At 43.9% G+C, this 16,045-nt stretch overlaps 1 protein-coding gene across 3 annotated transcripts in view; it reads right to left on the reverse strand.

Moving 5' to 3' along the window:
• The window catches only part of LHFPL6 (LHFPL tetraspan subfamily member 6), a 349,617-nt gene extending 335,961 nt beyond the window's left edge, over positions 1–13,656 (reverse strand). Inside the window, exons 1-2 of one of the 3 annotated variants that reach the window (XM_049853378.1) lie at positions 12,072–12,235; positions 10,556–11,127 (exon numbers count right to left, since the gene is read on the reverse strand). In XM_049853378.1, coding sequence (XP_049709335.1) covers positions 10,556–10,940 — 385 coding nt within the window. In that variant the 5' untranslated portion in view covers positions 10,941–11,127; positions 12,072–12,235. Of the gene's footprint in view, positions 1–10,555; positions 11,128–12,071; positions 12,240–12,555 lie in introns of those variants that run through there. The other 2 variants (XM_049853380.1, XM_049853379.1) reach the window with 2 other exon arrangements.
• Positions 13,657–16,045: the final 2,389 nt, after the last annotated feature.

The raw sequence follows: 16,045 nt of genomic DNA on the forward strand, positions 1-16,045 counted from the left end.
GGAGACACACATGCTGAGGTTTTGCTATTCTGGAAGTACATCATCTGGGATAAATACTAGCCTTAGCCTTAACCAAGTATTATTACAAAGGCTTTTAACAACGGGGTCCTTACACTAGAAAACTTGGCTAGCCCACACTAATGAAAGATGCTAATTCTCCCGTTACAGGATTTTTAAAAGACAGTGTATCTGCTTTGGCCAGATATTTTGGCATTCTCTCCCGATGGCTCCTCTACTACATATTACATTATTAACATTAACCTGTAATGCATTTTTGAGAATTGGCAAAAAATTGCCATATTCTACTACTACAAGTGTTCTGTCATACTACAAGAATAACTTAGAACAAGAGACAATAAATACATTCACCTATGTTAAGAGATGTATTATTCATAATAGGAATTCTGAATTCTACATACGAGGTAAACTTTTAATTAACACTTTAATATTATGATGATATCATTCACAGCTCAAAGAATAACTAACAATAACTTTGGGACTCATCTCTGAAATCCAGTGTTCTCACCTGTAAAAAAGAATTAATTACCTGCTTCACTGGGGTGAAATGAGAACTGAATATGTTCCCTTTAGGGTACTGAGGCCAAAGACTTTGGGGAACACTTCACAGTATACCACCCCAAAGACACTGGCCATAGACATGGGCAGACAAAAGGCTGCGTGAAGTTCTGCTCTAATGGAATCTATTTAACTTTCAAATAACTATTTCTCAAATCTACTTGTCTCCAAAACTGGTTTGCTTTCACCTGTTAACACCTATCGGCAGAGCCAGGAATTACTGTTCCTCAGAAGTGCTACCTTAAGAAAACAACCAGATCAATTTTAATGACATCCAATCAAAAAAGGTTTGAACTTGATGCTTTTATTCTTTCTGATTATAGCCAACAAACGCAATACGACAGCCTTGACAAGCTGGGGGGAGTTGGGGAGGTAATGTCCTGAGAGTTTTAACAACGATGACTTTGCGTCCAGTGCAGATTTTATGCATCTTATAATAATATATAGAATGACGTAAAGATCTTGAGTTTGTTTTTGCAGTGGCTATGAGTTCACATTCCTAAGTTGGCTTCCTCCGTGACTAACAGCATGTTTCTGCAAGGCAGCTAGCCAACCTGCAGTCTATGCATTAGAACAAGGTGAGGGTAACTAATCCATAGGGAACCCTGGCCTCAGTTTCGGCTACATTAGCAGGGAGTTACAAAAAGGAGTAAATTACACATCAAATGACTCTATTAGAAAGACTACTCTGCAAAAAGTGGAGAATTGGACCACTTCAAAAAAAAAATCTAAATAATTCTAGAGAAAAAATTTTGCATAGATGCCAATATGAGACCCAAGTGCAACTCCACATAACTCCATGTAATCCACTATTTTAAAAATCATTATCATCATTACTAGTTTTTATTTCAGTGATACAATCTTAGGAAGTAAAAACCACTAACTCAAAATGGGGAAAAACTGAATGCATTTGGCAGAAACTAAAGCCAGGATCTGATTACACCCTACCTGAACATGAAACAGCAACATCACACTGCTGCAGGTGTGGTCGTTGCAGTACTATCGCTAGACCCTGCCTAACTTCAGGGGGGATAATGCCTATCAAGATCAGACCAAGCCTGATCCCTGGGAGGTGAAGGTCAGACATTCCTCCACTCTCCAACCCTTTTACCAGTCCTGACACCAGCCGTCCCTCCCATGCACTCTCTACTTCTCTTTTGGGACTGACAATCCCTCGGAATGGCCACACGGAACTCACAGACCATACTTAAAGTTAAGAGGTTTATTCAGGAACAGGATACAACTCAGGATCCGGATCAACAGGCTACAACACAGGATCAGGATCAGGAAGCATGTAGGGAAAGTTTCCATTCTTCAGTGCAGAACAGCTCTCTCAGGCCCCCTCAGGACAGGCTCCTTTTGGCCCTGCCATCTGTCACGGCAGGGACCTTTCTGGGCCTCTCTCTGTCTTCAATGTTCCAGCCCTTGACCCATGTTACATCTCTTTTAGGAGGTTCCTCGCCTCCTCTATCTCTGCCTCTTCTCTCTTCTTTCTTCCTTCTGCTTCTCTTTGTTTTTTTCTGTGTGAAAAACCTCTTTGGGGTTGGCTGCTTATATACACATCTCCTTGTAAATTTCAAGGCGTGGTCCCTCCCAGTGTCGGGGGGGGTGGCCACAAACTGACCAATCCCTTCTCAGTAGGCCACAGATACTTCATTTGCATAGTCTATTGGCAAATCACTGCAAGTGTATACCAATCTCAGGGCAGGCTGCAGCCCAGGGTCAGACAAAAAGTTCAAAACCAAGTTGTTAACAGCTTACCCAGGAAATGTCAATCAGCCTAGATACAAGTAACAAATCTCTGCAGCAGAAAACTAGGGCAAAGGTAACTCCTCAGGGCTTAGGGGAAAAATCTCTGAAGCTGTTTTTCCAAGAACCAAGACTAAAGGCTACATAAAAGAACTCATTCCACCCCAGAGGGGTTTGCAGTTTACAACTGGAGTCTATACTCTCGGAACCAGCAATAGACACATCACTGGAAACCTGTTAGAAACGCAATTTATTGGGCCCCTTCCCAATTTATTGGGCCCCATCCACCATGGGGTCTGTCAGTCTGTCGTACTATGGTGGCTTGCATGTTGCTGTGATGCTGATATTTCAAATACCACCAGGGTCATCCTTAGTGAACAGGTTTCAGTGAAGCATCCAGACTAAGACAGGTTAAGAAGAAGGACCTGGCGGTCTACTTCTAAAAAACTGGCCAGTGAAAACCTCACGAATAGCAGCAGAACATTTTCTGATATAGTCCTGGAAAATGAGCCCCTCAGGTTGGAAGGCACTCAAAGGACTGGGGAAGAGCTGCTTCCTCAAAGTAGAATTGATCTTAATGACGTGGATGGAATCAAGCTCTCCAGACCTTCATCTGCTGATGTGGCTCAACTTAAAAAGAGAAGAAACAGCTGCAAACATCCATAAATAATCATAACATGGAATGTACAAAGTATGAATCTAGGAAAACCAGAAGTCGTCAAAAATTAAATGGAACACATAAAGCTCAATATCCTGAGCATTGGTGAGCTGAAATGGACTGGTACTGGCCACTCTGAATCAGAAAATCATACGGTCTACTATGCCAGGAATAAGAAATTGAAGAGGAATGGTGCTGCACTCATCATCAAAAAGAGCCATTTCAAGATCTATCCTGAAGTATAACGCTGTCAGTGATAGGATAATCCACATGCCTACAAGGAAGATGAGTTAATATGACTATTATTCAAATTTACACACCATTAAGACAAAGATGAGGAAATAGAAGATTTTTACCAACTTTTGCAGTCTGAAATTGATCGAACATGCAATTGAATGCGTTGATAATTACTGCTGACTAGAACGTAAAAGTTGGAAACAAAGAAGAAGGAACAGTAGTTGGGAAATATGGCCATAGTGATAAAAACAATGCTGGAGATCGCATGATAGAATTTTGTAAGACCAACGACTTCTTCATTGCAAATACTTCTCTCAACAACATAAACGGCAACTGTGCATGTGGACCTCACCAGATAGAATACACAGAATCGAATCAACTACATTTGTGGAAACAGACGATGGAAAAGCTCAGTCCGAACTGATGACTATAGAACAGAGCACAGATTCATATGCAAATTCAAGTAAAAGCTAAAGAAAATTAAAGCAAGTCCATGAGAGCCAAAATATGACCTTGAGTATATCCCACCTGAATCTGGAGACCATCTCAAGAATAGATTTGATGTAGTGAACACTAATGACCGAAGAATAGACAAGTTGTGGAATGACATCAAGGACATCACACATGAAGAAAGCAAGAGGTCATTAAAAACACAGGAAAGAAAGAAAAGACCAAAATGGACATTGGAAGAGACTCTGAAACTTGGTCTGGAACATACAGTAGCTAAAGCAAAAGGAAGAAATGATGAAGTAAAAGAGCTGAACAAAGACTTCAAAGGGTGGTTCAAGAAGACAAAGTATTATAATGATATGTACAGAGACTTGGAGTTAGAAAATCAAAAGGGCAGAACACATTCAGCATTTCTCAAGCTGAAAGAACTGAAAAAAAAATTCAAGTCCTTATTGCAATATTGAAGGATTCTATGGGCAAAATATTTAACGACACAGGAAGCATCAAAAGAAGATAGAAGGAATATACAGAACCACCACACCAAAAACAATCAGTCAATGCTCCATCATTCCAGGAGGCAGCATATGACCAAGAACCAACAGTCCTGAAGGGAGAAGTCCAGGCTACACTGAAGGCACTGGCGAAAAACAAGGCTCCAGGTACTCACGGAACACCAGCTGAGATGTTTCAAGGAACGAATGCCGCGCTGGAGGTGCTCACTCATCTATGCCAAAAAATTTAGAGGACAGGTGCCTGGCCAACCAACTAGAAGAGATCCATACTTGGGCCCATTCCAAAGGTGATCCAACCGAATGCAGAAATTATCATACAATATCACAACACATAAAATTATTCTGAAAATCATTCAAAAGCAGTTGCAGCAGTATATCAACAGGGAACTGCCAGAAATTCAAGCCAGATTCAGAAGAGGATATAGAATGAGGGATATCATTGCTGATGTCAGATGGATCATGGCTGGAAGCAGAGAATACCAGAAAGATGTTTAACACTGTTTTATTGACTATGCAAAGGCATTCATCAACTGTGTGGATCATAACAAATTATGGATAATGTTGCGAAGAATGAAAATCCCAGACCACTTAATTGTGCTCATGAGGAACCTGTACATAGATCAAAAGGCAGTCATTCAAATGGTACAAGGAGATACTGCATGGTTTAAAGTCAGGAAAGGTGTGTGTCAAGATTGTATCCTTTCATCACACTTACTCAATCTGTATGCTGAGCAAATAATCCAAGAATCTGGACTATATGAAGAAGAACGGGGCATCAGGATTGGAGGAAGACTCATCAACAACCTGCAATATGCAGATGATACAACCTTGCTTGCTGAAAGTGAAGAGGACTTGAAGCACTTACTGATGAAGATCAAAGACCACAGCCTTCAGTGTGGATTACTCCTCAACATAAAGAAAACTAAAATCCTCACAACTGGACCAATAAGCAAAATCATCATAAATGGAGAAAATATTGAAGTTGTCAAGCCTTCATTTTTCCTGGATTCACAATCAATGCCCAGGGAAGCAGGAGTCAGAAAATCAAAGGACATACTATATTGGGCAAATCTGCTGCAAAAGACCTCTTTTAAGTGTTAAAAAGCAAAGATGTCACTTTAAGGACTAAGGTGCCCCTGACCCAAGGCGTGGTGTTTTCAACTGCCGCAGATACATGAGAAAGCCGAACAATGAATAAGGAAGACCAAAGAAGAACTGATGCCTGTGAATCATGGTGTTGGTGAAAAATACTGAATATACCATGGACTGCCAGACGTATGAACAAATCTGTCTTGGAAGAAGTACAGCCAGAAGTCTCCTGGAAGCAAAAATGGCATGACTTCATCCCACATACTTTGGACATGTTATCAGGAGGGATCAGTCCTTGGAGAAGGGCATCATATTTGGTAAAGTAGAGGGTCAGTGAAAAAGAGGAAGACTCTCAACGAGATGGACTGACACAATGGCTGCATCAATGGGCTCAAGCTTAACAGTGATTGTGAGGATGGTACAGGACTGGGCAGTGTTTCGTTCTGTTGGACAGAGAGTCGCTATGAGTCAGAACAGACTCGACGGCACCTAACAACAACAACAACAACAACCCCAAACTTCATGTTGTTAGCTGCCCTCAAGTCAGCCCCCACCAATAGGGACCCCCAGGCAGAAGGAATGCTGCCTGGTCCTGTGCCATTCCCATGATCAGTTATGGTCAGACCCTTGTAATTCATAGGGTTTTCACTGGCTGGTTTTCATCACCAGGCCTTTCTTCCTAGTCCATTTTAGTCTGGAAGCATCACTGAAACTTGCTCAACATCACAGCAACACGCAATCCACCACCGACAAGACAGCTGGTCGCTGCACATGAGGTGCACTGGCCAGGAATCGAACCGGTGTCCCACGTGGAAGATGAGAATGCTGCCACTGAAGCATCAGTGCCCCCACTCCAAGCCTCCTGAGTCAGAAATCCTGGAGGAGGCCACAGCCATCTGTGCTTTACGAAGCCTTGCGGCGATTCTGTTGCATGGTGAAGTCTGCACTTGGTATCACAGGGTTAGAGTCAGCCGAATGAGCTGGGGGTGGTTAAGGAAAAAACCCAAAGTTGCCTCTGGCTCACAGTGACCTCGTAATCTATTCAAAGAGAAGCAAAAAGAGCCCGGCCTGCTCCAACTGGCCTTCTTGGAGCCTGGATTTCCTAAAATTAGGGAACTTCTTTTAATTAAGACATTGTCACTAAAAAGTCACTATGGCCATTAATATGCCAACAATGACTGTGTCTCTCATTACTCAGCTGTCATGTGACAGAGGGCCTGGATGTGAAGGAAAGCATACCGGGGCATATCGTTTGACACCCAAACCAAATCCACTGCCATCGAGTCGATTCTGGCTCATAGTGGCCCTGGAGGACAAGGCAGAGCTGCCCCGTACGGTTTCCAAGGCTGTAATCTTTTCGGAAGCAGACTGCCACACCTTCCTCCCACAGAGCAGCTGGTAGGTTCAAACCGCCAACCTATCGGTTAGCAGCCAAGTGCCTTAACCACTGCACCACCAGGGCCCCTACCAAATGACAAGAGAAGTTTAAAGTGAAACAATGAAAGGAGAGACCCAAGCACTCATCCTGAAGGCCAGGTGGAACCTGGAGCTGAGGAGACACTGGAAAGGCTTCAGGCACACAGAAAGAAACTGCCTGAAGACACTGCCATCACTACCGTCTTGAGCAGCAAGCACCTCACTGTCAAACAGCAGCCTACGTGAGAAGAGTATCTGAACCGGAAAGGTAGTTGGTGCTACTGAACACCATTCTACAACCATTCTATACATGCTTGTGACTCACATTCAAACTAAATTTAAAATATATAAACAATACACACCAACAGAAAAAATAGTGGCTTTCTTCCTTATCCCTCATTACAGCACCAGCAGCTTTCTAAGACAAAATCTGTAAGTTCCCAAGTTTGCAAGCACCACTTGACAGAATTAATATATCTTTATGATGTTCTTTCATTTATTAAAAAAAAAAACGTTGCCACCAAGTCGATTCCAACTCACGGCAACCTCCTGTGTTACAGAGCAGAATTGAGCTCTTACAGGGTCTTCTTGGCTTTAATCTTAACAGGAGCAGAGCGCCAGGTCTTTCTTCCCCGGCACCACTGAGTAAGTTCAAACAGCCAAACTTCTGGTTAACAGCTGATCACAAACTATCGGTGCCGCCCGGGGACCTCGCTTCATCTGCACAGCATGTAAACAGAGCATTTTACTAATACGTACATAGTACAAAGTTTGATGGTCTTTTTTTTTTAATTCTGTTAAAGTACTTAATTACTACAATAGTATTTGAAAACACATAATTTAAGCCAACAAACCAAGAAAGACCTGAAAGCTTCTATTTCCTCATTTCCACACTATAGGCCTATTAACATTATTATTGCAGTTTATATTTTTCACAGATTTTCTACATGTCTTTTAAAAACACAATTGGGGATAAAACTCAACCCACACTGAGTTTTAAAAATGATGACAAGAATATGACTTATTATGTGAGATGGAGATAGTGACAGTTAAAATTGATATACAAGTTACCACGAGAGAAGTGGCAGGTGTCTCGGATTCCTTGAGGTGTTCCTTCCATAAGTAGCAAATATCCATGTAGGACAGTCTTATTTTACGTTGTTCCATCATTGACAGGTGACATTTTAACCTGTAGCCAACCACAGCAAGACAATTGAAAACTAAGGCTGACACTTTGTCCTTTAATTTGTTCCGAAGTACTGCGGGGGTTTTACTGCCTGATGTTACGCCATATGTGCAAACTGGCACACAGCAGGAAGGGTTAAGCAGGGTGCCTCTGTGTTTTGCCATTCTCCTGCTTCCTGTTGTTCTTGGAGCAACCCTAACTTTAGCTAAACATAACCCTTCTGGGCAAATCATTTTTAGGAAGAGAGTCAGCCTCCTGGAAGAGTATCCTGTATGCTGGCTGCATTTCTGAAGCACTGAAATCCACGGCATTCTAGAACTCAGTGGTTTGGCATTTTGCAGAATTTTTGTGAAACCCAGCTCTTTTAAAAATTTCAGAAAATAAAATTACTTACCACATAAGTTTTTATGAAAAAACACACAATTATGAAATAAATAGGAGGAACTCTTTTTAAAACATTTTCCATCAAATGTTTAGTCTATTAAATGATAGTGACTAATGCCATATTTTTATAAATATTACCTTTTCCATATTGCCAGACTTAATTCTAAACTTAATCTTATCTTTGTTTACAGCATGTATTTAGTTGTGCCCTCAAAAGAACCTTCTTAGTTTTTAGATTTGGAATTATTTTGTCAGACATGAGAACTATACATGAGAAATGAGAGAACGCCAACTGCTAGTTACAAACTAGACCCTTAGCTTGATGTCAGTAATTCTTGAAGCTAGAGTTCAGGAAAAGCATCTACAAAAAAGAAAAAGCGGCCCTTTTTAAAAAATATAAAACTTCACTGACAGTCTTTCCCCTTAGGTTTTCTGTAAAGAACATTTACCTCTACATAACTCAAAACATCTATACATGGCTGAGGGAGGGAAGCAGAAATCTCATGGGTCTCAGGTTCACTTCCTGTCACCTTTTTTCATTATACGTCTAAAGGTATTCAATAAAAACTGATCTCTCTTTGTAAGCATTTTCCTGTTCTGCCAGAAATAACAGCAGTCTCTGCCCTAAGATGAAGAAAAAATAGAAAGTAATATTTACCACAAGAGGAGAAAATAAAAGTGCCTACTCCAAGTGAAACGCAAGCAAGTTAATTCTTAAAAGAAAAAGTTTACAAATACTCTTGGCATGAGTTCTGTACTGAAAATCTGTGGTATCAACAAGTTTTCAAACTCATGATTTGTATTCCAACTTTCAAAGACAACTTCTTTATGTTTCCTAATAGTCTTACTATGTTTCTGTAGAGTGTACATTTCACATGCAAGGCCACTGCCCAATATCCAACACTGAAGCAGCAAAGAGCAGACAGCCACGTCCCCCAGGCCACGTCCCCCAGGCCACATCTCCCAGACTACGTCTCCCAGGCTGCCTTCCAGACTAGAGTGAGGCGCAAAGCCACAGGGAAAAACAGGTGAAAAGAAAGTCACATCCAATAAGGGAATGAAGAATTACAAACAACTCTATTCCCTGTTTGAAAACTTTGTGCCACTTGCATTTTTAGCACAAGAATTTTCTAACTTGAAGCACTATTTGAAAGCTTTATATTAAATAAATTGAAATAATCTCGGAGGTTTCTCCAATCTGCAGAGACTATCTCAGAACCATCCTTTTTTTTTTTTTTTTCCATCTTCTGGATTTCTCACAAAAGGCTAAAAAAATCCCACCAAATGGAAGAGTAAGAGACTTACTTTACAACAGAGTTATAAATACATATTGTAAGTTTCCCAGACCTCCTATGTCCCTTCACTCTGTCCTATCTTGGAGGTTGTCATATTTCACCCGGGCAGACTACAAATCAGACAAATTCAGCCAGTTAGCATGAAGAATGGAGGTGAAAAGCACAGTGGAAAACACATAAAGTATAATTAAAACCATATGTTTTGCTGTGTATATCTTCAACAAAATAAATAAAATTATATATATATATATATTTTTAAATGTGACCAGAGATATTGACGCGATACTTGCTGGAAGAAACCCAAGTACAAACCAAACCCTTTCTGGTGTTAGTGAAACTATCCAGTCCATTTGGGACAAGCAGACATCATGTGCAAAATATTTTTTCTTCACAGTAAGTGCTGCCAGGGAAGTTAAGCCTTAACAAGTTACTTAAGCCTATAGCTATCTTTGTATCACAGCAGAATCCACAGCTGTTAATATAAAACTGATCTTTAATTTTAAACAGTAATCACTTAGAAACTCAGTTTAAGACTGGGCAAGGGTCAATTTTACCTCTATCAAAAAGAATCAACAGCTTATGACGACAACGTTGAATCAAAATTCTTTTCTGCTTTTTAGAGAAGTCTTTATCTCTAAGGACCTGAGGATTCCAGTAAAGTTACCTATTGTTGGACATAAAGAACAAGAAGCTATAAAATCCAATGTGTCTCATCTACCACACTACACACAATCTACATGTTACTGCCTCACGTCGGTGCTGTACTTAGCAGGCCAACGGTGCTATGTCTACCAGTGTACAGAAACTAAGCATTCTTAAAGCTGGGAAGCAATCCCAGTGAACATCTTTTGACTCTGGCCATCTGTCATCACAGGCATTCCATAGCTGCTTCTCCAGTGCTCTCCAAGTGTCAATTACAACAGTCTCAGCAGACAACTTAAACATAATTTTCCATATTGCTCTAGGATTCCAGTAAACAACTCAAGGTTAGCAAGTCACTTACCCCCCAGAAACTGAATTCCGCCAGCCACTCTTCCCACTGTCCTGGAGATGAGCTCAGACACACAGCATCCCATGAGAGCTGTCAGCGCCACCAGGAGCAGGAGGCCACAGCCCAGGCCGGTCACTATGGTACAGATCCTCCACTCTGTGCTGGGGATGCCCTGGAAGGAGGCATAGCGCCCACATTCCTCCACCATCACCATCATCTGCCGACTCTCATCATGCACAGGATAGGAGCACCTCCGGAAAGTACCGAAGGACACGGGCTTGCCCAGCTGTGATCCCCAGAGCCAGTAAGGCATAAAGAATCCCACGCAGGAGGTGGCAGCACAAAGAAACGAGAGCAAAGCCCAGATCACTCCAGTACAAGTCAGGCTGGATGCCATCTTTCACCAGTTGGGGCAATAAGGGCCCAGAGTGAGCGCTGAGGGAGTGTAGGAGGGTTGCAGGTGTGACACCGCCCGAGACCCAAAGGTAATCCACAGCTCTGTACTGCAGGTGGGTTAGTAACAGACGGAGTCTTCAGTCCTACTGCACATCAACTTCCCTTCCTCTGAGTGAGTGGGATGGTCCCTGGTAAACACAAGAGGAAATGTTAAAAATTAAATGCTTTAGGGAAGGGTAACGCCTACTCAGTTGGTCTACAACTTCTAATTTATAAACACGCAAACTTGTCCCAACACTTCAAAAGTGAGAATAACTAATTCTCTCTAAATTATAAGCTTGTCTAGAACTCAAGTTTTGTCAAACTAGCTCAGGCTTTCTCATGTCTTTATCTCCAAAAATGTTCCCAAATTAACTTTGATGGCTGTTTACTTAAAGAAATGCAAGACTTCTCTCTGCCGAGCCAGTGAATTATTTCGTATACTCACGTTAAAAGGAACGTAGCATTTTTACTGGCAGTAAACATAATCCAGGATATTAAAATAAAATGAACCATGCCAGTTTGTTTATTTGGCCTGCAAGTTTCTGCTCACAGTTTGTAGCAACTTTCCTGTGTCCCTTTAAAGGTGCCATTAGCTCTCTGCATGAGACCAAACAGAATAATTAGGATAATTTCTTACCATTGCAGAGCATCATAAACCCAACATTATTATGTAGGCACACCCGCTGGAGAGAACTATTTATTATCAGGCACTCCCAGTGCGCGTTCCTTAGCATGTGAGAATTCCTTCAGTCTTAACAACTATCCTCCACTAGCGAAAATAAAGCCTGTCCATGACTTACTTTGAAAGGTGCAATTCTGATTCACTGGTTCCAACGACTCTGTTGGAGCGATCTAGCCTGCAAAGTATCGCACACTTTCCGGTACTCAGTCATTCAAAGGGCTCCAGGTGCATTCACTTCCACCCGCTCCCCTTCAAAAAGAGTTCCTAACCCTCTCCCCAGATTTTCCACAAAGAAATGACTACGGAAGCGCAGAGCCCATCCACCCCGGAGCGCCCAAGTCCAGCCGCGAGGCTCCCCAGCAAACCCCACTCTTTCCCTCCCCGCCGCGCTCCCGACCCTCCCCCTACCCTATTCCTCTCCGCCGCCTTCCAGTCCTTGGTGTCACTCCCGCTACTTTTTTTTTTTTTTTTTTTCCAAATCTCATTAACTGAGGTCAGCGGCTGAGGTTGGGCTGTCTGGACCACGAGGCTGGGAAAGACGAGCGGGGCACGAGAGTCCTCGCCTCTAGCTGGGCTGAGGCGCCCTGGCCAAGACCCGCCCTCATCCAGCCCCCTGCGCTGGCCGCCCCCCGCCCCGCCCCGTGAAGACACTGAATGTGCGTCAGTCCCGGGGGGGTGCATTCCAGCTGGCTCCGCCAAGAGGGAGGGGATCACCGTAGGCGAGCAGCTCCCCCCGGAGGCAGACGGCGTCAGCGGGCGCGGCGGGCAGGGACAGCCCGCGGATCCGCCCCGCTTGGGGTCCAGAGCCGGGGCCGCCCCACCCCGGCGTCCAGGACAGAGAGGCGGCGAGGGCAGCGGGGACCCCGCCGCGGGCCGCCGAGCGCGCACTTACATGGCGGGCGGGCAGCGGGCGCGGCCGTCTCCTCTCCTGGGTCCCGGGCCGCACGCAACTTACGGTCTTTCCCCGGCTGGAACGTGCACCGCCGGGAAGCCCGTCCCTTTCCCCGCACGGCGCCGGCCGGGCCGGAGCGAGGGTCTCGGGCAGGCGGCGGCAGAGCCCGCTCCCGGCGCGTCCAGGCGGGGCTCGGCCGAGCTGTGGGCGCGCGGCGCCGGGTCGCACGCAGACACAGACCTCCCTTTGGCAGGCGAGGCACGCACCGCCTCCTCCGGTTCGCCGCCCTCCTCTTCCTAGGTCCCCTCCCCTCGCGCCCGCGGGACCCGGAGCAGAGCGACGGAGGCGGCCGGCCGGCGCGGCTCCCCTCTGCCCGCTGGCGCCCAGCCCACCCCCGGCCGCTTCCTCTCTGGGCGACTCCTAGGAGGGGCGTGGGCGGAGGCGGACCCAGACCTAGAAGTCGGAGAGAAAGTTGCTTGTCTTCTGGGGTGCTCCCGGTGGGCAGTGGAAGACACAGCACGTCCCCTGCTTGCTTTTCTGAGTCTGGCATTTGGGTTTTAAGCTCCGACTTTCCTAGTGCCTTTAGGAGATGTAGACGTGGGAAGAAACACTTTAAAGAGTGGTAAAGTGACCTTCTGAGCGTCGAGGAGGAGGCTCCTGGGACGTGCCAAGGCCGGCGTGGCCGTGGGAGTCAGAGGTCGGTGGTGGGAGAGGAAGCGGAGAGCTCGGGGCTCGTAGACCTCCTAGACCGGGGCAGGACAGCCGCCTTCCCGGACAAGCCAGGGAGAAGACTTTCAGCGAGCCGCTCTCTCCCGGAGATGCCCTCCCTGGGGAACTCTTTCAAGGCATGGCTGTTCTTTCTCTCTCTCCCCGGTCCTCTTCGTCTCTCCATCTCTCCTTCCAATCAATCTTTCGATCAATACCACCACCGGATTTCTTTTATGAGAAACCACTGCTCCCGATTTCGCCTCTGGGCTTGAGCTGTCCTTTGCCTTGCCGTTAGGTCTAACCCCTTAGGAAGTTTGGGGCTTCGCTCGGTAGGTACTGTGGTATCTGCACCGAAGAAGCGCTTTAAGAAGCGAGCCTTTGGGAAGGGCAGGCTTCTCTCCCCCAGACAGAGATCTGTGAACTGCCCTTTCAAAGGAACTGAAGTGATAAAGGGGTAGGTGTAGATTTCATCATAAATTTTCGAACTGCACAATTTCAATTAGCCTCGATAGTGTTTACTTGTCCATAACTGCAGCTAGAGATGAGCGATCTTTCGTTATTGTTTTGAAAGACTTTAATTGATTCCAACCTTTTTGAGATCATAGACCTTTTTAAGAAAATGATGACACTCATGAGCCTTCCAGAAAAACTGCACTTACATACTAGGCTTTATGGACTTCACACCCACCCCACCCCCACCCCACCAGGGGACATTTGCCAGCCTGGAGATATTTTTTATTATCATGGCTTGGGAGGTGCTACCAGCATCTAGTGGGTAGAGAACAGGAATCCTGCTAAATATCCTACAATGCTCAGGACAGACTACCCTGGAAGAAAGAAAAATCTGGCCCAAGTGTCATGGTTGAGAAAACCTGTTTCAATGAAATCCCAGAGGGTTCCCTAATCCCCTGCAGCCCATCCATGAATCCCAAATCCAGGCTGTTTTCATTCTTCCTGAATCCGCAATTACTGAGCTCTGTGATAGCATACAATGATTGGCCTGACTCCCAGTTATTTACCATACTCTTAGTGATTACACAGAGCCTTTATACCTATGTAACGTAACTAGCAGATAGGACTGCATAAAGGCAAATAATGATACCAAGGTTCTGACCCACCCTCCACACATGTTGGTGGGGAAGTTGGTCCAGGACACTTTCTCAAGTTTGGAGGCATCTTAAACACCAAGATGAATGACTGCCAAGATGATAATGGTAACTACGGTTACCACAGATTGATCCCTTCCTGCCTGTGAGTTGCTATACTAAGGTTTTTTGATAATTATCTAGCTCCACCCCTTGCTGTAGAGTGGATTCTGACTCATGGCAACCTCATGTGTTGCAGAGTAGAACTGCTCTATAGGGTTTTCTTTGCTGTAAGCTTTATGAAAGAAGATCTCCGGGTCTTTCTTCCCTAGAGCCATTGGGTGGGCTCAAACCCCCAAACATTAGGTTAGCAGCTGATCGCAATCACTTGTGCCACCTAAGGACCTTCTTAGTTTAGCTAGTCCTTAAAAAAAAAAAAAAAGCTATGAAGAGGGTGAAAATACGAAATTACAAAGTGGTTGAATAGTTGATTCCAAACCTTACTGCTAAAAGGTAGACTTTAAACAGTCTCACTCCCTGTTTCTATTTAAGTACAGCAATGCTATAGGAGAAATTCTGCCTAAGATGAAAAAGAAAGTAAAGAAAAAGGCTGAATTTAAAACATTTTCCCAGGAGGCAATATCAATTATTTGTGAAAGCATGAGTTGTTATGTACTGAGACTCAAATCTCGAAAGTAAGTAAGTGAACTTGAACAGATGGGGTGACTTTTCTGAGCGAAATTATCTCCTTTGAGAAAGAGGTTAGAATAGATGATTTTAGCACTCTTCTAGCTCTAACGTCCTTTGTTGATGACTTCTGACATCATGATTATATGGTTACACATATCTGAGAAGTTCAGGGATCATCTAATCTAATTCAAGTACATAATTTTACAGATGGGGAAACCAAGGACCAGAATTCTTCCCGACTCTTACCCAAAGTTGAGCCTAGATTCCATGTATCCTGATTTCTGTTTTCATTCCACCGTGTAATCATCTTCCCAAACTATAAAATCATCTGAATTACTGCTTGTGTTCTTGCATGCATACTTTACAGGCAAAACATATTATCTTTAAAACTCTTGCATTAAATTTGCACCTCCAAAGGATCTTTAAATTAGTTCACAACTAGAAGTTCCCATGTAGCAGTTGCCCCATACCTCCTATTCCAGTTTTGGAATTCTAGTATGTTAACATGCTAGTCCCACTGAGTAATCAGGTGACATCATGAATGTAAAAGTGTGGAAAGCTGAAAGCACTTATGGCCACACACTTGGTTAATTACAAAACCAAATCCATTCCAACTCACATCGACCTTATATTAACTCCCATCTCTGACTCCCTTACTCGTGAGATTATTTTCTAGCCTCTATTAAAGTGCCACATGACCCTGTTCTAGCCAATGAGTCATAAAGGGACACTTTTTTTTTTTTTAGAGGAAGCCTGTGGGAGGATTATATTCTCTGACAAAAGAGAGAAGCATGAGAATACTTACAGCTCTCTCACCATCTTGGGTGCTTTTAGCCACACTCTTAAAAAATGAGATGTCTGAAGCTGTGACAGCCTTTATGTGACTATGATGGGAATAACAGAGACATCACCCTGGCACCCTAATACTGTCGAGCTGCTGAACCAAATCTCGGCTTACCTATTTTTGAAAATTTTTAAGTAAATTATAAGTTGTTAAAGTGGTTTAA

This window comes from Elephas maximus, chromosome 14 (assembly GCF_024166365.1).
Source record: "Elephas maximus indicus isolate mEleMax1 chromosome 14, mEleMax1 primary haplotype, whole genome shotgun sequence".
Lineage (NCBI taxonomy): Eukaryota > Metazoa > Chordata > Mammalia > Proboscidea > Elephantidae > Elephas > Elephas maximus.